Source organism: Nematolebias whitei, chromosome 5 (assembly GCF_014905685.2).
Source record: "Nematolebias whitei isolate Nwh7 chromosome 5, NemWhi1, whole genome shotgun sequence".
Classification (NCBI taxonomy): domain Eukaryota; kingdom Metazoa; phylum Chordata; class Actinopteri; order Cyprinodontiformes; family Rivulidae; genus Nematolebias; species Nematolebias whitei.
Genome location: NC_056502.1, coordinates 35,228,853 through 35,253,727, shown reverse-complemented (window position 1 = coordinate 35,253,727; position 24,875 = coordinate 35,228,853). Strand labels below are relative to the sequence as shown.

The 24,875-nt window shown below is 39.9% G+C and overlaps 1 protein-coding gene across 1 annotated transcript in view; it reads left to right on the top strand.

The window, feature by feature from the left end:
• LOC119410392 (vacuolar protein sorting-associated protein 13B) overlaps positions 1-24,875 on the top strand; it is a 98,388-nt gene that overhangs the window by 44,341 nt on the left and 29,172 nt on the right. The window contains exons 9-14 of the mRNA XM_037677303.1: positions 256-393; positions 2,897-2,984; positions 5,870-6,055; positions 12,123-12,292; positions 13,091-13,285; positions 18,246-18,370. Coding sequence (XP_037533231.1) covers positions 256-393; positions 2,897-2,984; positions 5,870-6,055; positions 12,123-12,292; positions 13,091-13,285; positions 18,246-18,370 — 902 coding nt within the window. The remainder of the gene's footprint in view (positions 1-255; positions 394-2,896; positions 2,985-5,869; positions 6,056-12,122; positions 12,293-13,090; positions 13,286-18,245; positions 18,371-24,875) is intronic.

Here is a 24,875-nt window from a genome sequence, read left to right as displayed (position 1 = left end):
AACATTAACACTTTAAGGCACAACTACTTGTAATATTTTTTTGAGCTAGATAGTTTAGTTTATATAATTGTTTGCTTTTATTGGAAATAACTAGAAAATGTATTCATTTCAACTGTTTAAAAATAAATTTAGATTTATCTTAATGTTTACTGCGTGGGTGAGATGGCTAAATCTATGATGCAAGCTATCATAAGTATTTGCTTACGTCTTCCCATTTCTTGTCGTGTGTAATTTTTCACGTTCCTGTTTGTGCAGGAGGCAGTGTTCCTGTGCTGTGGAGAAAACCTGAGAAGTAAAGGGATGACTTACCTGACCAACTCGCTTTTTGACTACCGCAGTCCAGAGAACAACGGAGTGAAAGCTGAATTCATCCTGGATTCCACTAATCACAAGGTTACAAATTATACAATGACATGAGCTCGCACCTAAATAACTTGTTTGTACAAAATCTTTGTTGTAGGACATAGAAAAAAAAGTTTTTTTAGGTTTTTTTTGGTGATTAAACCCTGCTTTTAAAAAGCTTGGTTTCACTAATATATCCATCCATTATCATTACACGCTTCTTCCTTTTCGTGTCGTGGGGTCACTGGTGCCATGTCCAGCAGTCACTGTATGAGAGGTGGGGGACACCCTGGACAGGTCTGCAGTCCATCACAGGGACACATAGAGACAAACGAGACAAACAACCATTCACTCTCTCATTCACACCTAGAGACAATTTAGAGTTACCAATCAGACTAACATGCATGTTTTTGGTCTGTGGGAGGAAACTGGAGTACCTGGAGGAAAATTCACGCATGCATGTAGAGAACATGCAAATTCCACCCAGAAAGGATCCTGGCCGGGATTTGCACCAGCGACCTTCTCACTGAGAGGCAACAGCTGTACCAACTGAGCCACCATGCTGCCCCTTCACTATTACCGTATTATCCGGTGTATAAGTCGCATCAGTCAAAAAAAAAAAAAAAAAGCATCATGAAGAAGAAAAAAGGAAAAAATAAAATAAATATATGTTGCTTCAGCGTATAAGTCACATTTATTATGCATCACTGCTGATCCGTTGCGTTTAGTATGCGTTTATTTAATGGTCAAAACTGCTTCATTTTGCCTGGGTGGCTCCATCCATGAATGAATGAATGAATGAATGAATTAATGAATAATGCATGCATCATGCATTCATCATGCATCATGCATTCATCATGCATGCATCATGCATGCATTCATCATGCATGCATCATGCATGCATTCATTCATTCATGCACGCTGGAGAGTTTGCGGCTCCGGCCGCGATCGATCTCCACAGACCGTATGATCTGGAGATCATTCTCCACAGTTGTAACTGTGGAGAACTACAGAGGCAGCTGGTTCTCTCTCAAAGTTGGGGTTGGACCCCACTTTGAGTCACAAAACACAAAGTTTTGGGCTTTAAGATGGTCTTCAAAATAAAATGATCACATATTTTGCTGTATTTGTTACATGAAACAAAAACAGTAATCATAAATAAATCAGACATAACTTTGTATGGAATTGGACTTGTATTTATTAGTACTAAAAACAATTTACCAGTAGTTTTAATTAACTTCTGTTTTTCCCCTCTTTTTTCCTTCAATTGCTGAAGTAGTTTTTTTTAACTTATTTGTTTCTTGGGATGTTGTGACTATCTGAGCAGTGGTTTAAAACCATTGTTCCTGGTAAGTGTCGGGTCCCTTCATCTTCCCTCACAGCACAAATGTTGACGATACCTAAAATTGTTCATGACCCTCAATAAAGCAGTTGTTTACACATCAATTAATCCTTCCATCTGTTCATCCATTTATTTAGTCTAAAACTCAATGGTTTGGGCGTTAATTCATCATCAGAGATGTTGCAATGGGGCAGGCTTTCATCCAGAAGCTTGCCAAATCCTTTAGAGACCCCCTAATAAATATTAATCATTAACCTGTCCCTCTGATAAGGTTCTCCTTAAATCTTTGTCTTTATCTTAAATCTTTAAAAAAAACTTTTAAGTAAATTTGATTTGGCAAGTTGAATGTGTTAATGTCTCTTAGTTTTTCCAGTGGTTTGTTGTGCAACTTTCTAATAACACCCTTTATGGGCTCACTGGTTCTTGACCTGCAGATTAAAAAGTACACCACTAACTAGAAAATCAACAGACATTAAAAGCTGGCAGATTTTTGTTTCTCTTATTTTACATTTGATTCGTTTAGGCATTTTTTAATAACTGAGTGGTAGCAGTGAATATAGTCTAGTTTGCTCAAACATGAAATAAACAATTACTGTACTTTTGGGACTATAAGGTGCACCGGATTATAAGGCGCATTAAGCAAAACAAGTTCATTTTGACAGATTTTTGAGTGCCTTGTACCACATAAAACTGGTTTGAGGTCAGTTAGCACAACCAGAATTAATACACAAGTCCAACTGGCTTATAAGGCTCACTGTCGATTTTTGAGAAAATTAAAGAATTTTCAGTGTGTCTTATAGTCTGAAAAATACGTTAAGGTGTTTGCATTCTAATCAAGTATGCCTCTCTGGGTTTAGTGACAGTTTACCAATGTAAAACACACGAAACCCTTACCTCACATCATACATATACCATTATTTTCCAGATTTAACCGAAAAGCGCCATAACTGTCATTTCTCAACATAAGATGATCTTTGTCATGGATGGCAGCTTCCTTTAAAGAATGTCAGGCCTTCAAATATGCCACTGTCCCTTTAAAACCAAACTAAAACCAAAAGACCAGCTAAGTAGTTCACTTCTCAATAGGTTCTCTATCTCTGGTTTGACCCCCTCTGCCAGATCTGCCTTGACCCCAGTCACTGCCACCTTAAAGGCTATCAGCCTGTTTGCTGCCTCACTGCCAAATTGACCAAACTCCACTTTGTTTGACAGGAGACCTTTACAGAGATGGCAGGCATGCAGCGCTTTGGGGCTTTCTACATGGATTATCTCTACACAATGGAGAACAGCAGCTCCAAAGGTATTGTTTAATTTATTACTCCTAACAAAGCTTGTTTGGTCACCTTACCATCACTTAACTGTCATGTTCTCTTCTCTTATCTCTCTGCTCTTTCTTTCGTACCCTTTTCCCCTCTTATTCTTTTTTTTCTTCTCCATGTCAAACATGCTCGTTTGAGGCTTGAAGAAAGAGCTTGTCTTCTTTTTATTCTTAACCACCTGGTCCTTGACCCTCTGTCCTCACTCTCACCCCAAACTTACCTGCGGGGCAACTGTCAGAAGTGTTTAGTCTACGCTGACACATATTTGAGTTTCTCTCTACCTTTTGCTTGTTGAAACACTGTTTCCTCTCTGTTTCTTTACCTGTAAGCTCTTGAGAAAGTGAATAGGCCCCTGTTGCCTAATTAGATGTCACTCCTCCAGGCAGAAGCCTTAAGACGGGTAAAGTTCCTCATTCCTCAGCAGCAGCACTTGAGAATGTTTATTCAGATCTGAAAGATCTGAAGTTCCCATTAGGAGATAAAGCCTGCTGCCTTCAATTTTAAATGTTATTTTTGGCCCATAGAAGTGTGAGAGATTGGACAGTTTTTCTTTTTCGTTGCTGCTAAAAAGCTTATTTTTTTGTGTGTGTGTGTGTGTGTGTGTGTGTGTGTGTGTGTATATGTATAGATATATATACACACACATACATGCATGACAAAAAATTCAATTAACGAAATAAAAATGTGTTCAGCAACTTATTAAACAAATCTGACTTCCTTCTAAAACACACAGCCTCTTATTGGGGGATCTGTACCCTGAAGCCCTGCAATAAGTGAAAAACCTCGAAGTAGGAATAGTAGTACAAGTAGTTACAAGTAGTAAGTAGTAGTTTATTTTAGTGTGTGTGTATGTATGTATATATATGTGTGTGTGTGTTTTCAATCCTACCAACATGTTTGCAATATCCTAAACAATGTTTCTAAATGCACTAAAAGAGCACTGAATGTCATGATTTCAGCTCCCTGCCTCCTCTGCTCTTTGCCACCTGCAAGTGCTCTTGGCCACGCCCACTTCTCCGCTCTGCACGGAGATCAGCTGAAAGATCAGCTGCAGCAGGAAGTTTATCCTGCAGCAGTAAAAGCTGCACAAAGGTGCAAGATGAAGCTTTCTCTGCAGCTCTGGGCTGCACACAGGTGCAGCAGGCGCTAAATAATTAAAAATTTATTTAAAATAAAAATTCCATGCTGATCATGTGGCTCATCCATCAATCAGTCATGTCCAATCTTATTTTGAAAAACCATGATGGAGCGAGTTCACGCTAAATTAACCATGAAGTAGCGAGGGGGACTACTGTATTGTAAGGTAACTTTGTGGTACTAAATACCTTTAACATAATGTTTTTTTTACTTTCGGCTGCTCCCTTCTTCAGATGTCACCACAGTGAACTAAGTCGCATGAAGATTTGGCAATTATTTTTATGCTGGATGTCCTTCCTGACACAACCACAGCCCTCTGTGTGGAACAGAAAGCTTCTGTCTAGGGCGCCCATGGGAGCAGATGTTGGGGATTAAGAGCCTTGCTCAAGGGCCCAGAGTGGAGCAAATGAGGGTGGAGGCAGGTGTGGGTGCTCCAACTTTCCCGCCCACATTTTGACGTTGTCTGTACCGGGAGTTGAATCAGCGACCTTCTGATCACAGGCCCACCTTCTCTAGTCTCTGCGCCACCACTCCCTTCATAATGCCTTTGGCATAATGGAATTATAGATAAATTGCACAGCAGCCATTTTTAAAGAACTAAAGCAGATAAGTTGGACTCCAACCTTTTTTTGTTGTATTGTTTGCCTCACTGAATTTCTCTATTTGACCTTTTTTTGACAACAGTTTTTTTTTTTTTTTTTTTTTTTGCTGTTGTCATCTAAAGATAATGATCTAAATTAAAAACAAAACATTGAAACAGTCATCCGGAGCTGTCGCAGACATTTCTGACACCAGAATACGTGTCGAATGCTTTTCCTGTGGGACGACTGTGGTTGCCCTTGCCAACAGAAGTGTTTTTCATCAGATCTAATCCAGAGTCAACTAAACGAACGAGTCTTCCTCGCAGCAGGACTAACTCACTCATATTAGTCAACTAAAATACTAACCCCCACCCAGGTCACTCTTATCACGGACTTTACATTAAAGCAATGCTGTAGATTTAAGAATGTTTTAATTCCAGGGAAATGGAGACACTTACAAATGGTCTAAATCCCAGTTAATTTCATCCTTCTCATCATTCTGCTGACCACTCTAACTACAGCCATATGGTTGATATTAGGTGTAATCCACTGCGACCCAGTCTGATGGGGGGAAGGGGAAGTGACATTGTCTGTTGCCCTTTACAAGTTTTCTAAATTCTGTACCCCAGTCTTTTCTGAAGGAAAATAAAAGTTGAATTCACAGTTTTGACTCTGAGCTCTAAGAATGTGCTGTTCAGTGGTGGAATGTAAAGGAAATAAAACAACTGTGACCCTTTGTCCTCTTCCTCCCTCGCTGCCATTCATCCACCCCCTCCTTTTATTTTTAATTTCTTCCTTTTTATTGCCAGGGAGCTTAGACTTTTCAAGTGAACCGCTAGAATATGGGCCTTCAATGAATGGACAGCTGTGTGAGAGAACAAGACATTTGGAATATTCATCACCGAAGTTGTTCATGACTGTGCGCTGCTCCCCACTGCTTCATTACCATCCTTGAAGTGTTTTTGCAGGGTTTGGAGAAAACTTTTATACTTCAGATTTTAATAAGAAAACAGTTTGATATCAATTGGAAATGTTTCTATTTAGTATTTTTATTTGTTAGATCTTTCTGATTTAACTTAATTAGGGTTGCAATAATAGTACTCATGACATAAATTTAAAAAGAAATTGTATTATGTTTCTTTTTATAGGCTCTCAGGACTTTTCGGTGTTGAGCACTGATGAATTATTGCCAAAACTTGAAGAGACTTCTATTAAAAGACTGGTGGTGGGACCTCTGGACATCCGGCTGCACAGTAGCTCTGTCCACCGCATCCTCAAGATGATCACCTGTGCCATGGAGCATGAATACGAACCCTACTGCAAACCAACTCAAGGTCAGTGTTCTCATGCCGACGTTACAATCTTAACTTTTCTCATTTCTCTTCTAAAGTTCAGCAGTTTTCACCGTTTGTTGATGTCACGTTGTCATCTTCTGGCAAAATTCATTTTTCAACACACAGATGTACAGAGTATCCGGAAAGTATTCACAGAGCTTTACTTTTTCCACATTTTGTTATGTTACAACCAGGTCTTCATTTGAGCCAGGTCTTGCTGGAACAGGATCCGGGAACGCTCTTATTTTGACAGGGTGTGTTACGGTAACTGTTTAGTTGGATCCGGTAACTCTCAGGCTAACTAATAATAATGTTATGAACACATTTGACTGCCTTGAACAAATAAAACTTATATTGGATATGTGATCTGAAAATAATTACGTAAACACTAATTTTAAACACAACAGCCACTTATGAGCTTCTTAATATCACATCAGAGCTGCCTCTTCAAGTAGCATTTCTGCTTCTACTCAATAAAAATATCTGCCCCTAAAAGTGCAGTCATGGGCAATTTAATCCATCCATCCTCTTTACCTGCTTCTTCCTTTTCGGGCTGTGGAGGTCACTAATGCCCATATCCAGCAGTCACTGTGTGAGAGGCGGGTGCCTGGACAGGTCTCCAGTCCATCTCAAGGACACACAGAGACAAACAAGACAAACAACCATTCACTCTCTCACTCACACCTAGAGACAATTTAGGGTTACCAATCATCAGTCTAACATGCATGTTTTTGGTCTGTGGGAGGAAACCAGAGTACCCGGAGAAAAACCACACATGCATGGAGAGAACATGCAAACTACACTCGGAAAGATCCCTGGCCAGAATTTAATCCGGTGACCTTCTTGCTGAGAGGCAGCAGCTCTACCAACTGAGCCACCGTGCAGCCATGTGCATAATTTGGCCCTAAGTTTTAAAACAAGTTTTATAAAAGGAGAAACTATTCTTCCTATTAAAAACTAAGAAAGTAATTTTGACTGTATTTGTAAATGTTTTCTTCCACTTATAGTATTTAGTTTTACAAGATGATTTATTTTAGATCACTATTTCAATACTAATACTGTTTATAACAAACAAAAATAATTTATGCTATTAGGTTAAGTTGCACAGCATACTGTTGGAGTCAGCCTCCCCATCATCAGACATCTACACCACCAGATGCAGGAAGAGGGCCACCTGCATCATGAAGGACCACACTCACCCAGCACACACACGTTTTGCCCCGCTCCTCTCAGGCAGGAGGTTGAGGAGCATTAAGTGTAGAACCACTAGACTGAGGAACAGCTTGAAGCTGTTAGACTCATGAATCCCTTTTTTTTTTTCCTTCATCAAACCTTTATTTAGACAGATAAATCCCACTGAGCCTCGGAGACTCATTTACGTAAGATCTGTTTAGACAGACAAAAAAAAGTAGTGAAACTGAACAATTGTAGGAAATTGGAGGCAAAAAATTCCTATCAAACTCTTTCTTCTTGGCTGAGAATAAAGACCCTGATAATGAAAAAACACCCCACACAGACGAGCACATGGTGACGTAGAACATTCCGCAGAGGGCGTGAGACTCATGAATCCCTAATCAGGATAATCACTGTAATGCCACTTTAATTGGTGATATGTGACTTATTTGTGCTGCTGATTATCCAAGCTGCTGACCTCATGCTGCTGATTATCTTATGCTGCTGTATTCATTCGTACCCATCCGCTCACCACAGACTCATGTTCGGGCTGCTGTTACGCTGTATTTTTACATTATTAGTGTTTAGCTTATATCTTAGATCCTTTAGTGTACCGCTTGGCGTTCGTTTACCACAGGGGTCTGCACTCTTTGGACTTTCTGCAGCGGCTCTTTCAAGCTTTGACCAAAACTAACATAAAACTGTCATTTTTAGAATGTTATACCCACAAAAAAATACTAGTTTTAGCAAGATTTTGCAAATATGTGGAATAATAGTACTAATACACATAGTAAATACTCACTTTAATTTTATGCTTTATTTCTTGAAAGTAGGATACTCAATTGCTCCACAATGGAAAAAAAAAGACATGTCTGCACAGTTCATCGTTTTAGTTTTAAAACAAATTGGCAAAAATGATACGTAAATATTTTTTCTTTACAAGAATCCAGTCTTGTGTGATTGACTGGAGACCTGTCCAGGGTGTCCCCTGCCTCTCGCACAGTGACAGCTGGACATACAGTAGGCACCATTGACCCCCTCAACCCAAAAAGGGAAGAAGCAGATGGATGGATGGAATCCAGTCTTTTCTTTTGTCTCAAAATGTAAAAATATCAATAAATGTTAACAATCATCGGATGTTTTTAGTTTTTTAATTTCACGCCTGCTGGCCAGAAAAGCCCCCTCTAACAAACTTAAAGTGGTCCATGGGCCACCAGTTGATAATGACAATTGTAGCAGGTTTTGCAGCTCTGGACACGTTTAATTTAGTGAACAAAAGGGCAGAAATGGCTCTTCTGATCATAAAGGTTACGGACCCCTGGTTTAGTGTATATCTTAGATCCTTGTATACTGTTTCATTCTTATTTATATTTTTGCTATTTTGGGTGTAACTGGGAGCTTGAGTACATTATTTCGTTCCACCTCATGTACCACATATGATGCGAATGACAATAAACTTGACTTGAACTTGAATTTAACAATAAGAGGAAAGTGTAATAACTTTATTTCCCAGTCTACAATATTAAAGAACAAGCTTAACAAACACAACTAAAATACATGTGCAAATGCATGAGACTTGGCATACACTGTTATGCTTATTTAAATTGTAATTACTGTAATTTTTATGCATGGTTTGAAGTATTTAATTTTTTATTACACATGTAAGCTAATTGGTTGTAATTTAAATGTTCATTGTGGCTTTTTATTGTGCCCTGGCACTCGGTTATATCCAGGTACAGCAGTGGAAGTTCAACCTGAAGCATGCCGTGGCATTAGGCCAAAGACCAAACTATGGAATCAGCTTCTAAGACCACCTTGGAGTTGGCTCGATAGATAAGAGCCAAAGTGCTGGGTTCAGGGCCAAGACCAGGGGCCTCATGGATCAGCCAAAAGGTTGCATGTGCCAGGTTCCATGCACATGTCTGGATGTATCAAAATGAACGTTGCGTGAAAGTGTGTGTAAATACACAAACACTTTTGACCTGCTGTGAGAAAGTGCTCACTTCAGCACAAACTTTTTTTAGTCCTCTTGTTTCAAACCATAAAGTACAGAAACGCTCCTAAATACACCAAAAAAAAAAATGATTTTGATTTTCTGAACTCAAGGAATTTTTACATTTTCTCATGAGTTTGAGCATTTATGGTTTAAATCTGAACGAGTAAACTGAACCACAGTCAACCTCATACATAACGTATAACACGCTTCAGTATGGTCAAAACAATTCACTACAATGTAAGCTGTAAAGTTTCCTATATTTTTGTCACATGTAGATGTAAACGCGTGTCTGTGACTGCATGCCTGCGAGACGCACAGACAATTGAGGCACTGAACATACATGCAACTTGTTTCAGGGGCACTTCGTTCTCATGGAGATGAAAACTGTCAGATCAGAACAACTCTCTCAGGTTGACAGTCCAGACAGTGACATGTTTTCACCATGTTAACTTGATATTAATGGCTGTATTTAACTTTCCCTCATCTTTTTGATCATTTACTTGATCAGGGATTGTATGATATTAATCTGAAATGTAGCTACTGGAAAACTGTGTCTACATAAAAATGCTTGACAATACCAATGGTCTTGTAGAGCAAATCTCATTTATTGTTTTTTGTAAAAATAACTTTCACTGTTCTTATGTAGAAGGCACAGCAGTCTGACACAACAATGTTAGTACTTTTACACCTAACCTCATTCACGTTAAGTCATTACTATTTGTGACATTTAGTTGTCTTTGATATGAACGGAAATACTGTACCTCTGGGCAAATACTTAAACGGTTCTTGAATGTGTACACTTCAGAATAGAAAAGACCTTTACTGTCATTGCACCTAAATACAACATAATTTGAGTTTGCTTCCCATAGCAAAAGTACAAACAGTATAATAATTTAAAAAAAAAATATATATAAACTGTAAAAAGTGGTGTTGTAGTCAAGACCACCTAGCCTGAGACCAAGTCGAGACCAAGACCTCAAGTCTTGGAGCTCAGTCTTTTCAGATTATCTGTCTTATACCATACTGTCACAACATAGTGACATATGTAACTTTTATAAAAATATATTTTATTATAAAAGTTACATACTGCAACTTCGTTTGCTTTTGAATGAATCAGCTTTTATAAATTTTCAAAGCTACATAACAAAGAAATCAGACATTCAGTGGTTTTGTACAATAATTTTCATGTCATGTGACCCACTGACACAAAACTTATGTTAAACTCTACTAGAGCTGACGGATGAGGCACCTGCATTTATTTCTCATTTTAAAGTATTTTCTAGTTTTACATAATTTATTTGTTCAAAAATCATGGTTTTCGCTCAACAACTAATTATAAAATGCTTTAAAATGAGAAATGATGGTGTCTCGTCTTGTCAGGTCTATTAGAGGAGTTTAACATTAGTTTTGTGTCAGTGGGTCAAATGATGTAAAATATATTAATTTTTGATTCTGAAGAGTGTTTTGTTCTATAGTTTATTGTTGGTCCCTAAGCGAACCAGTACGTCTCAGAGGAGGGACAGACTGAGCTCAGCTGACTGAAATCAGACTGCCTGCTTCAGACCGAACAGAGGAACACACCGCTGAAACCACGGAGCTCGAATGTCCAACGTCCAACATAAAACTAACTTCACTGCAGTAGAGAAACGAGGCTCCAGCAGAGCACGAACAGTTCAGAAACTATTTGAAATGAGGAAAAAAAAAACTAATTATTAATTGATTAAGTCGTGTTTTAGACTGTTTATTGCTAGAGAATCTATTCTGACCCAAAGTGCAGCTGTGACTGGTTCTGAATGAGGTTTTACAGCAGACAGCCACTCTCTTCCAGGTACTGTGAACCAGTGCAGAATCTTTTAGTGGTACGCAGTACTGGACTGTACAGGCTTACTTTCACCCCTGGTTGTGACGTTACGTTCTGTTGTCTGCATTGTTCTGTTGGTACAGAACCACGTGTGAGTGAAAGGGGGTGGGCGTGACGGCAGTAACAAAAACGTGTATTTAGCCATGAGTCACGTTATCGCTTCAATTTAAATCAGTACGTTTTGCATCCAGTGAAAGCAAAGATGTTACAAATAATCTGGACAATATTCTGGAAATATAGTGATATTTACACAGTTGTGGTCTTGACTGTCTTGAAATAAAATCCAGAGTCCTCAATGTCCGAGACCGAGGCAAGACCGAGCCCATCAAAAAGTGGTCTAGAGACCAGTCTCAAGACCACTTTTTCAGACTGGTCTCAAGACCAAGACCGGTCTTGAGTACCATAACACTAGTAAAAGGTAGTAGTTACTGGTTTTAAACACCCCAAATGTGCAACACAAGCATATTCATATCACACTAGTTGTCTCTTATTGCACCAATTCATTTCTTCTTATAGCTTTTAAGTTCAGTAATGGCTGACAGATAAAAACTATTTAGCTTGGCCATCAGTGCTGCGGTCTTGTAATCCTGAGGTTGCGAGTTCGAGCCCAGGTTGCATTAAGGGCGGCATCTGGTGTAAAACTTATTTCCAAATCTTTCATGAGTTTGCTTGCAGGGGTGACCCCTGAAGAAGGGAGCAGCTGAAAGAAACCTACATTTACTCTCCCTTCACACTGGATGTGTGCCTTGCTGCCTTCTCCATGACTTATCAGAACCTGGATGATTGTGGACATTTTAGAAGCCTCTTTTAGTGTGAAGGCAGTCATGAGGCTGCAGCATCACTGGCTGTAGATGGCATTCATGAGTTATTACCTGCCTGAAGATTTTACAAGACCCTGCAAAGACCATCCATGCTCTGCTTTCTTGTGATTCATCATCCATTGTGAAATGGGTTTACTTCTGCCATGTCTGTAATTTTTCTTTTGTTTATTTTGCAGTATATGTTGATGACACGTGTCCTTTTGCTTTTCTTTGTAGACATTATTGAGGTTTGCAACGTTGCAGCAACTCCAGAAGAGATTTCACACTTAGAAGAGTTCATCCCAGTCAGACTCAGCTGTCTCACTCTGCTCCAAGTGTCAGTCACCGTCTCCATGGCAGAGTTCAACCTCCTTCATGCACTCATTCCAGTCATCATGGGACACAAGGTAACACCTGGACTGAACACACTGTGTCACTGTGAACACAGTTAGATCTGAAATCTGAGTGTCCTGGTGTAATTATTGTAAATCTTCTGATATGCCATATGCTTTTTATTTGTGTAGGGTGAGTTTGTGTTTTAGCATAACAAGAAGATCAGACCTCACAACTGTGTGAGAACAACACAAAGAACAATGTAGAACAAAGAACAATGTAGAACAATCAATTTTGATTCTTTTATTCTTGAATATCTGTAAGTTGACGTCCACATTGTCAAAGTGTTCTGGGGCCACTTGATGACTAATCAAGCCAATAATGTCTGAAATTGTAAAATAGTTTATGAAAATATTGACTTCTTGTTCTGAGGCATTTATCTTGTACAAAACTGGAGTTTTTACCGACTTGCATGCAAGTTATAAAATCTACATGTCAGGAATCTAAGGGTCTTTGAGGATTGTTCAGTAAATTATTGACTTGAAGCTGTCAAGCTATTACAATTTCTTAAAATAAATGAAATAGCTGAATCCTGATGCATGCTCAATAATCCAGGTAGAATAACAAAGATAAGGCAGGTTCTTTGGACTGTTTCAAAAAATAAAAACTTATGTTTCGTCTTTAATCCAAAAGACTTTGTCAGTTTTTTGGATTAAAACAGGAAACTGGAAACAGTTTTTTATTTATTTATTATTATTATTTTTAATCCATCCAGAGGATCTGACTTAACTTTGCTATAAATAGCTGAATATTTACTGTTGGTCTAAGGTCCAATATATTATCTTAATGTGATTCTTTGTTTGTATCTCCAGGCTTCAGCAGGCCTAGTCTCTGTGCCGGTGTTTCAGTCACAGCCACTCCTGCCCTCTGTACAGTTCCAGGTTGAAAGGGTAAATGTTGAACACTCTGTGCCAATGTATGCTCCAGAACTGGTTGCTACTGTCAGCAGTCTAAGCCAGCCTCCCGACAACCTGCTGCATCACTGTTATTCACATCTCTACCTCAAGGTGAGCATGGAATAATCCGCTATGCTCATTTGACTTGAAGCATAGTAGACAAACAGTACAACACTGCATGCTTTCAAATCAACGATTAAAAATGGAGCTTACTGTGTTGTTACCAAAAACGTTAATTAACAATGATTTGTTTAACTATCCTCTTTTTAATGTCCAGGGCCTTCCTACTGAGAAGTTTACATGCTAGCAGTTTGTTTCGGAAGTATTGTATTATTATTTTGATACTTTTATTATAGACTGTCACTGATGTTTTAGCTTGCATCCGTTTGTGTCTGCCTGTTAACAAACTCTCATAAACCACTGGACCGATTTTAAATACCGGTACATTTTCAGAAGGTACCTTTCATTGAAGGTATATCTACAAGCTAATAACCTCTGGAGTCGACCCATATTCATGTCTTAGCATAACATATTCGGTGTGTTGAACACCCCTGCCTTTAGGGAATACAAGGCCTTTAATTTAATTTTTTAGTTCTAGGGAAGTCTATTCATTCTCTGAATGAAAATGTAAACTTGTAGTTCTTGTTTCCATCCGTCCATTCATCCATTATCTACTGCTTGTTCCTAAGTCGGGTCTCAGGGGCAGCAGCTTGAGCAGGGAGGTCCAGACATCTTTCCACAGCCTCTTCCCTCATTTGTGAACAAATCCCAGATATACTTGAGCTCCTTCATTTGAGGCAGGACCTCACTCCCAACCCAGATAGGGCCATCCACCCTTTTCCAACAAAAACCTCAGACTTGAAGGTTCTGTTCCTCATTCCAGCCGCTTCACACTCTAAAGCCCTATTGGCACGGGATTAGTTTTACCTAGGGACCACATGTAATAAAAAAATTACTCCCCAACGTCTGCTTTTTATGTGGTGCATTCGCATGGGGTAACCAAAGCCTGAGACTTAGCTGAAATGCACTGACATCTTGCAGATATGATGTTAACGCACTGCGTATTGCGTAACATCCGCTTGTAATGCAACATCCTCCTTCTCTTCAGCTTTTTCTTTGTTTTGGCAAGCATTACAGGTTGATAGACTTTTGCTGGTCTGGGACACAAAAGGTTATTTATGCACTCCAATGCAGCCTCCATTGCCAAAAGCAAATAAAAATGCGCCCAGGAAACAGAAGCAAAAACCATCTAATTGCTTATTGGATCCTGCCCATTTCTGTCCAAATCACAGAGATGCCTATCCGCATTGGATTAGTTTTATCACAGGACTTCAAAGTTCAGCAAAATATAGTAGGTAATTTGCGGGGGATTTTTTTTACTTTACAAATTACTGACATGGCAGATTTGCACGGGATTAACAACACAGACAATCTCCGTAATTATTACAAATAGCATGTGATCCCTAGGTAAAACTAATCCCGTGTGAATAGGGCTAAAGAATCTCTCCAGTGAAAGCTGGAGTTTATGCCACAATGATGCCAACAGGACCACATCATCTGCAAATAAAGACTGTGGCCACAGAACCAGACGCCCTCTGCCCCCTGGCTGTACTGAGAATTTCTGTCCATGAATGAAGAACAGAATCGGTGACAATGACGGTTTTTATGTCTAATCTGTCAGGTTTTTTGACCTTGCTCAAAACTCAAGCAAGAGAACTCTGACTCAATTAAGGAATATGAGAACCCCTGCAAATGTTTTAAGACATTTTGGAGACTCTTTTATGAACACTGTTTGCCAACTAACCAGCACTCACAGCCCATTGAGGTACTTTTTAACACCACTTTGAAATGACCTATATGACCCTTTTAATGACCTTCATGACCCTTTTTCAACTGGTCATAAAATCTGAAGAAGCCCTGTATGTCTTGATGACAAGCAGCCCATCTCTGGCGACCTTCACGGTTTTTGTCTGCCAAGCTGATGAAAGCTATTGGCTTTGTCTGGCAACAGTCACCGTTTACTTCTCTTGTTTCTTTATTTGAATCTCAGTTTATATTAGTAATTAGAGATAGAGCTACCAATCAGGCCAAAAGTATTTTCTGTTTTTATCAGATAATAAAAAAAAAAAAAAGATAAATATCCTAAGTAATGATTATTAAATGACTTAATTATTAACTGGTTAAAAGCCAGCTACAACTATACACTGTGTGATGCAGTAACTACCATACAACAAGCAAGTTTCATCCTACCTCTTGATACCCTGTACTGATATCCATAAAACAAATTCAAGGCACTTGGTCTAATGATTATTTAGGGACCAAGTGAATAAGTGAAACATTTACAGATTTTGTGCTTTATTGATAAAACATTTCAAAATGGACATATTTTTGTTTCAGTTAGTTTTAGTTAGCTGTCTTAAATTATTTCGTAAATTATGTACTCAATCCTGGAATAGATCTGGAATTAAGACGGATAAAACGTAAACTTAAAGGTGATGCAAGTTAAGTAAAATTATCCTTTTTTAATAAAGAAGAAATATAAAAAAAATAAATCATAACCACCTTGCTCATATTTTAAATAAAGTTTAGTTTGATATTATTGTACGACAAGTTAAAACGTCAAGTTTTGAAGCCTACATGGTGTGTGTGGACAGATTTCTGTTGGTCCAGCATCTCCTGGTATGGTCAGTGTTTTTTAAAGGCTGGGTGTGTACCGGACGCCATGCTGGTGGTCCTTATCATAGGGTCACTGCAGGGTTAACAGTCGACTGGTTAGTGGCTGAGGACTGTTGCGACCGGTCATCATTTGTATCTTCCAAGGCTCCTTTTCTACCTCTGGGTTTTGGTAGTAGGATGATGAAAGGGTGGAGGTCACTCTGACTGCATTTCACCCAGTTCAGGAAGTGATTTGAAAAGCGGATAAAGGAAAGCTTATCTTAATCTGACTTTTATTGCCGTTGTCCGCGCCGTTTTGAGAGCAGCACGTTTTCATTATTATCTCACTTTTCAATAATTGTAAACAAAAGCTCTAAGGCAGCCATTGGTTTGTAATTAGCTGCTGGCAACCGAGTTAGTCCAGGCAAGAGTTTGATAGACTCTGTGCACTTTGGAAATCTACGTAGCCCCTTTGTGCCTTTGCATCATAGGGTGGGGCAGTATCAGTTTACTAATCATGTTGAGCCTTTTTCCTATTACACTGTGGTATCTACTGTATCACAGTCTGTTGAGAAAGATTTTTTCCCTACAATTTAAAAATGTCAAACATTGGAACTGTATTATCTTAGTTTAAAGACTTTTTGACAAGTATTGTCATTGTTGTTTTGTAACAGAGAGGTTTAAACAGGAAGTGAAATAAAAGCTGCAACTGAAGATTTGTGACATTAGAGAAGCAGCAGGTCGTCTTTAGTTTAATTCTTTATTTATTTTTTTAACCTGCTAGCATCTTGGCTTGTTTTATATACAACTATATACAGCAGAATTGGTGGCAGCAGAAGGTTTTACGGCTGGGGTGTCCAAAGTGTGGCCCGAGGGCCATTTGCAGCCCTTGGAGTGATTTTTGTGTGGATCACGACTGCAATTTAAGAATTTCATAATTTTGGCCTGCAGGCTTAAGAGGTTGATGCACATGTAGACCTGCAAATTTACTGGCAATTTTTAAAAATGAATTATAAATTTAAGTTTAACGGCAACATAGATTAAAGAAATATTCTCTAAATGAGCAATTTTAAAACATTACAATCCTTTGGCCATATTTACTCGTATTTGTTTTCCATTTTATGGTACAAAGCACCACAGACCTTTACAGAGTTCCACCAAAAAGCAGACTTTTGGATAATTGTTCACAAGACTTGGCTAAATATAACAAGTGTTATCAAAGAAAATAATTTCCAGTTGATCTTACAGTATAATCTATAGAAGGAAATGGGACATTTTTAAAGGAATATAAAGTAGCAGAGTGTACATAAAAATTGTTCAACTTAAAAAGTCACTTCAAACCTAAATAAATGTGTCTGAGCGACTGCTAGCTCTTTGATTTTCAGTACTTCAATTTATTCCCTTTTTGTGATTGTTTCTAATGAACAAAAAATAATAAAAAAAAAAAATTAAAATGTATATTAAAATTTTTAAAATTTATAAATGTATGCATCCATACATTCTACATGCATACACTCCATTAACACATGCATGCAGGTATTTATGTTTTGAATCTACAACAATTTAGAATTCATTCTCCACCACAATTAGTAAATGTTTGTCCTTTCTTCTAAATGTTGTTCACAGTGAGTTCTACAATAAAATTCCCCAAAATATGGATGCTGCTTTTATGATTTCAATTTTTTTTGCCCTGTGAGTATTTTCATCTCAACAGCGTTGACCCACAAATTAAAAGAAGTCAATAAAATGACACCCATGGCTTACAAAAAAAAGTTAGGAAACAAATAATGTTTTTCATTCACTCAGTGTTAAGTGGTGAATAAAGCTTTTTAAAGATTAACTTTTTATCGCGTTACATTTGGAACATGTAAGTGGAAAGCAAGATAGAAACAAAATATAAGAATCCTAAGATAATGGGCGTACAAGTATTTAAATTTGCATCGAGTCCTCTGAACAACAAATCTGCTGTTCACACTGTGCGTGCATCGTTACTGAAAGCTGAATGAAAAATCTACAACAAACCAGCAGCCTATTCTGAGCACATGTCTGCTGTTAGCACATAGACTGCAGCAAAAAAATGGAAAACACTTTAAAATTCTGTTTGTTTTTGTTAGTTCATTCATTTTTTTAAGCTTTGAGTAACTCTGCAAATATTAGTACACACAGCTTTAATCCTAAGCTATTAAAACTCCATGCACACTTTGAAACAAGCAAATCTTTTTGTTTAGTTTAGCTTGAAGCCAGCACCAAGTTTAACGATTACCTGCATGTGGTGAGGAAACCACTGAATTAGATTGTTTTATTTTTACAGCAAATGTGTGTTATGCAAACTATGCAGTCTTTAAAACGTTGAGATTTTACTAATATAATTTTAATTTAATTTTTGCAGCATTTGTCGTTTTAAATGTGTTTGCAGGTGTTTGGATTCCAGGCAGGCTTGACATGCCAAGACAGCACAGGCTGCTTCTTACCGCCCATCTCCATCATCCCCTCCTTCAGCACCGCAGTCTATGGGAAGCTCATTCAGACGCCTGCATTGTGGTGAGTTTGTAACATTTGAAGTATACTCAACAACGTACTGCACAAAGCTGTGCGCTGTTTGTATCGTGTGTGTTGCGTTGCATTAGTTTAATTGGGTACAGGTTCTCCATGATTCTTATTTTCTACAGCTTGAAAAACAGCAATGTGGTTGAAGGAAATTAAAAAATAAAATGAGAAATGTTTAAGTAAATTTCTGTTATTTATGAAAATAGACAAAGATGAGATGTGACTATGAAAAAGTCAGATTAATAATAAGTAACCTGGACTATCAGAAGTGATTACCATTACAGAAATAAAAAGTGCAGGGAGGTGGATGGAAGGAGTGCTGCTTGATGGAGAGAGAATCACATGAAGGCCATATTAGAGGATCAGTGGTCTGGTTTCATTGTGTGTGTGTGTGTGTGTGTGGGGGGGGGGATCATAGAGTTTAGTTTTATTTTTACTGTTGAGTATATTCCAGTGAACTATGCTTTTTAAATAAAATCTATATATCGTTGCACCACTGAAGTTTTCTTAAAATGAAGTTTTTGCTTTGATCTTCTTCCAGCATGTGAATGTCTTCGTCTTGTGTTTAGTCCATATTATGAAGCAAAAAAAAACCCAAAACATAATCCACTCAATCACCACCTTCAGTAACTTGCTGCTTTTGGAAAGCACGCACGCACACACGCACGCTCAACCTGTGCCCCCTCTCTCACACCTTGCAGTCAAAGTGCCTGTTAAAGCAGAAAACCTGTGCCAGATCTCCACCTTGGGAATCTATTTCCTCCTATTAGTTTGAACTTAAACCTGTCAAAGAACTGCAGATGGTTCTGACTCTCCTGACTTCTTCTCCAGACAAATAATCTGTCAGCTGGTGGTTACCTGTTGACAAACGGCACCTAGAAGTCTTATGAAAAAAAACAACTATTTTAGCTTGTTCTTACGACCTGGTTCCCTCTGCTCTTTTTGTCCCTTCCTCAATCCATACTCAAGTTTTCTGCTCTGCCTCAAGGAGGGATTACAAATGTCTGAACAGTTTATTTTTCTCTTTCTATCACAAGAAATTTCAAGTCTCGGGGGAGCTACCAGAACTGATACACTGTCACCCCACCCCTCCTCCACACTGCACCCTGCCCTCCCCGAGACTTTTGTTTTAAAAATCTCTTTGTATTAAAAGTTAATGTGTTTGGAGTGTCATCATCATGCAGACATGTGCAACTTTCACATGTGACCAAACTCTTTAGTCCGAGAGAGCGCCCTTGCATGCTCAGCCTGAGTCTCACAATGAGACAAGCTGTTTCTGCTGCTTTAGTTTTTATAATTAAACAATATTAATCATACCATACCACCTTTATTTATAGAGCACTTTAAACACTCACAGGACCAAAGTGCTGTACACATAATAAAACAGTCATACAGTCAGATAATAAAAGCGATTAAAATGATTAAAAGTCACATAATAAAAGTTGTACACATACAGTTCACATAATAAAACAATCATACAATCAGATAATAAAAAATATTAACGCTAAAAAACAAATATTTATAAAGCCCCAGATTATAGCAGAGATGTGTGTCCCCATTTAGCTTTAATTTTACCCCCACACTCACAAAGTTCTCATTGAGAGTCAGTTTCAGGTGTTTATATTTTATCATAAATATCTGCAAAATTCAATTCTATGCAGTATTTTTGCAGTAACAATGTATTTTGTCTGTTTGGATGAGCTAAACTTGATTATATTTAGAACCATACTGAGAGGTAACTACTGTGATGAATGTAATTTAATAAATGATCAAAAATGAACAATAAATTGTATTAAATGACTACATGAGCTGAAATCCTGTAAATATAATCCCTTTGAATGAAATAGTCATTATAGGCGATAAATCTGTCAGTCTGGCAAAAAAAAAAAAGTTGATGTGCAATAGTTGTGAAGGCATCCCCCCTTAAAATCAATCAGGACCAAAAAAAGCGAGGGGCGGGCTACACCCTGGACAGGTCTCCAGTCCATCACAGGGCCACAAAGAGACAAACAACCATTCACTCTCTCACTCACACCTAGAGACAATTTAGAGTTACCAATCAAGTCTCTCTTTCTTCTACTTTTTAAATCAAGAATACCTGTAGAAGCAAACATATGCCACTGCAGCCACCCTGCTCCTCCACCTCTCAACCCTCATGGTCACTTTGTAACTGGTCTCAGCTGGTTAAATTAGGCCTTTTATTCCATACTCAATCAATGCCTGCTCCTCTGCTCTCAACCACTTTAGAAAACTTGTGAAATGGGAGGAGGAAGGGCGATGTTAAAAGTGCCACCTGCATCGATTTACCCAAAACTTTACCCCACTCTCACTCAGACACATGAACACACATGCACACAGACGTGCGCTCACACCGTATAATATTCCTCATGCAGGGCCACCTGACGGCAGCAGCATATGGCAACTGGCTGTGGCCCACCAACCAACCAACTAACCAGCAGCAGCTTGGTGTGGTTCGTCACATTGCAGGCCATAATTCAGGCCCACGCCAGCTTTTATGTGGCAGTTTTAGAAGCCCCTATTACTTGCATAGCTATTTCTGAGGGGATAATTTCTTTAAGAATGTGGCATTACAGGTGCATGTTATACAGCCTCAGAAAGCAGACATGCATTTAGAATAGTAGCATAGAAAAGAATGTTAGTTTCCCCCTGATATCTCATTATTGGTCCAAGTCTTTTACATTTCCCACCAGTTGAGTGCAGTTTTTAGCTCTACCTGTAAGATTGCTTTGTTTTAATGTGAAGTTGAGAAGTGTGTCACAGTGTCTGGACTAGTAGTCTAGACCCTAGATTAGCACGTGTTGTGATTTATGAACTCTGCTTGAGGCATTTGAGGCACGAGGCTTCTGGTGTGATTGTAATGCCTCATTACTCCTGCTCAGTTACTCATAGCTGCTCCTGGTCTGTGTCCTCAAGTCCAGCCGAGATCAGGACAACAAACGCTTTTGAGTACGTTTAAAAAGAGATCCATGTTAAATTTAGCAAACGCATAAACAGTCATTGACAATACTGGCTGTGGCTGTCACGTTTTTTTAAACTAGATACATGTTTAAATATATTAGACATTGGTGACTACCAGTGATTAGGAAAAAATGTGAATTCAGCTGCTTTGTCAACTTATGTCACAACAAAAAAAATCAGTGATGCTAAAGTTGTTACCATTAGCACAGGTTTTCTTAAGACCCAATGGCTTTTGAAATGTCTATAAAGATGGGATTTTAATTTTATAATTGAATCACCCCGCAAGGTTGTCGGTGCCTGTCGGGGCGGCAACCCTCGAACCCGATGGTGGACACCGTCGGTGAGGGATGCTGTCAGGCTGAAGAAGGAGTCCTATCGGGCCTTTTTGGCCTGTGGGACCCTGGAAGCAGCTGATGGGTACCGGCAGTCCAAGCGACATGCGGCTCGGGTGGTTGCTGAGGCAAAAACTCGGGCATGGGAGGAGTTCGGAGAGGCCATGGAGAACGACTTCCGCACGGCTTCGAGACGTTTCTGGTCCACCATCCGGCGTCTCAGGGGGGGGAAGCGGTATGCCACCAACACTGTTTATAGTGGGAGTGGTTTGCTGCTGACCTCAACTCGGGATGTTGTGGGTCGGTGGGCGGAATACTTTGAAGACCTCCTCAATCCCACCGGCACGTCTTCCACTGCGTAAGCGGAGCCTGGGGACTCTGGGTCGGGCCCTCCAATCTCTGGTGCTGAGGTCACCGAGGTGGTTAAAAAGCTCCTCGGTGGCAGGGCCCCGGGGGTGGATGAGATCCGCCCAGAGTTCCTTAGGGCTCTGGATGTTGTAGGGTTGTGTTGGCTTACGCGACTCTGCAATGTTGCGTGGACATCGGGGGAAGTTCCCCTGGATTGGCAGACCGGGGTGGTGGTCCCCCTATTCAAAAAGGGGGACCGTAGAGTGTGTTCCAACTACAGGGGAATCACGCTCTTAAGCCTCCCTGGTAAGGTCTATTCGGGGGTTCTGGAGAGGAGGGTCCGTCGGATAGTCGAACCTCGAATTCAGGAGGAACAGTGCGGTTTTCGTCCTGGCCGTGGAACACTGGACCAGCTCTACACTCTCATCAGGGTCCTGGAGGGTGCGTGGGAGTTTGCCCAACCAGTCTACATGTGTTTTGTGGACTTGGAGAAGGCTTTCGACCGCGTCCCTCGGGGGGCCCTGTGGGGGGTACTCTGGGAGTATGGGGTACCAGGCCCTTTGATACGGGCTGTTAGGTCCCTGTATGACCGGTGTCAGAGCCTGGTCCGCATCGCCGGCAGTAAGTCGGGCTTGTTCCCGGTGAGAGTTGGACTCCGCCAAGGTTGCCCTTTGTCACCGATTCTGTTCATAACTTTTATGGACAGAATTTCTAGGCGCAGCCAAGGTGTTGAGGGGATCCGTTTTGGTGGCCTCAGAATTGCGTCTCTGCTTTTTGCAGATGATGTGGTCTTATTGGCTTCATCAGATCGTGATCTACAGCTTTCGCTGGAGCGGTTCGCAGCCGAATGCGATGCGGCCGGGATGAAGATCAGTTCCTCCAAATCCGAGGCCATGGTCTTGAGCCGGAAAAGGGTAGAGTGCCCTCTCTGGGTCAGGGAGGAGGTCCTACCCCAAGTGGAGGAGTTCAAGTATCTTGGGGTCTTGTTCACGAATGAGGGAAAAATGGAGCGTGAGATCGATAGGCGGATAGGTGCAGCGTCTGCAGTGAAGCGGGCGCTGTACAGGTCTGTCGTGGTGAAGAGAGAGCTGAGTCAAAAGGCGAAGCTCTCAATTTACCGATCGATCTACGTTCCCACCCTCATCTATGGTCACGAGCTTTGGGTTGTGACCGAAAGAATGAGATCTCGGATACAAGCGGCCGAAATGAGTTTTCTCCGCAGGGTGTCTGGGCTCTCCCTTAGAGACAGGGTGAGAAGCTCGATCATCCGGGAGGGACTCGGAGTAGAGCCGCTGCTTCTCCACATCGAGAGGAGCCAGTTGAGGTGGCTTGGGCATCTGTTTAGGATGCCTTCTGGACGCCTCCCTGGTGAGGTGTTCCGGACACGTCCCACCGGAAGGAGGCCCAGGGGAAGACCCAGGACACGCTGGAGGGACTACGTTTCTCGGCTGGCCTGGGAACGCCTCGGGATTCCCCCGGAAGAGCTGGCCCAAGTGGCTGGGGAGAGGGAAGTCTGGGCCTCCCTACTTAGGCTGCTACCCCCGCGACCCGACCCCGGATAAGCGGAAGAAAATGGATGGATGGATGGATGGATGGATAATTGAATCACCTGAAATGAGCTTGTGGTCGCTGTCATTATGATCAACTTTGAGTTGTGGTTTTGCAATGAAAGCAGCTGAGAATACATTATAAGGTGAGTGTTATTCCTTTATTCCATGCTCTAAAGAAACACAGGAATGTTTTCTGTAAGGGAACAAAATGTTCACATGATCAGCTAAAAAGATGTGAACACAAACTGCAAAAAGTCAGCTTTATGTATTAACAGGTGTGTATTAAAACCCCAGGCTGGCACATGATGTAATGTTGTTCCACCTTTTTACTCTGAGCTGTTTGAATGTAAAGAATTGTGAGCTGGAAAGTAAGACATTTTTGTGTGGAACAGTCTATAAAGTGTTTTGGCCAACTCTTCAGGAAGGATTTTTTTTTTTCGTCTTTGCATCTGGTGTCGGACATTTTCATTTGGTTTTTATGGTTCATTGAGATCAATGGATGTATTGAGCACTGTTGCTTTAGAGAAAAAGGCCTGAGGCTTATATCTGTGGTGACTAACGTTATTGTTCTATTAGACCTATGGTTTTTTTTTTTTGAGCATTCAGTCAAGTCAAAGGTCAAAAAAATCAAGTTACGCTACTGTTCAGCTGGCGTTCTCTAATTATTGTGACATATGGTAGCTTAAAGATGTTTCATTGAGCCTAGAGGTTTATATTTTACTCTGCATTTGCATTCTGTCCAAGAATATTTATTACATTTTAACTTGACTGTAAAATGCATTTGGTTGTGCAAGCTGAGATTTGAGAGCAGCTGAAGATTTCAGTTGGCTGAAAGACTCTTAATTCCTGACTCATTCATCTGAGGAGCTGAAGTTTGAGGGAGGGTAAACAGTGGGAACAGGGGAAGGATGAATGGATTATCATCTCTCAGTGGATTATCATCTCCTGTAGTGTGCATTCCACTGTCTCCCTCACGTGGACCTAAGTACCACTCTATTGCTTCCTTGAAACAAATCTGTGAAGGAAATAAACCGAGGTACAGTGTATCTGTATTTCTACAGAGAAAAAATACATATAAGCTTTGTTCAACGGCACACTGTGTGGTAAAAACATGAATGCTGTTTTAGAGAAAAAAAAAAGTATGAAGATGTAAGGTTTTGGGGAAAAGAAATGTCAAACATGAGTAATGTAATAAAAAAATGAATGGCTTGTGCGTCATGTAACTGTCATGTTAACTTGAGATGCCAAGGTCTAAAGGTGAAGTTATGCAGAATAAATACACTGGTGCTT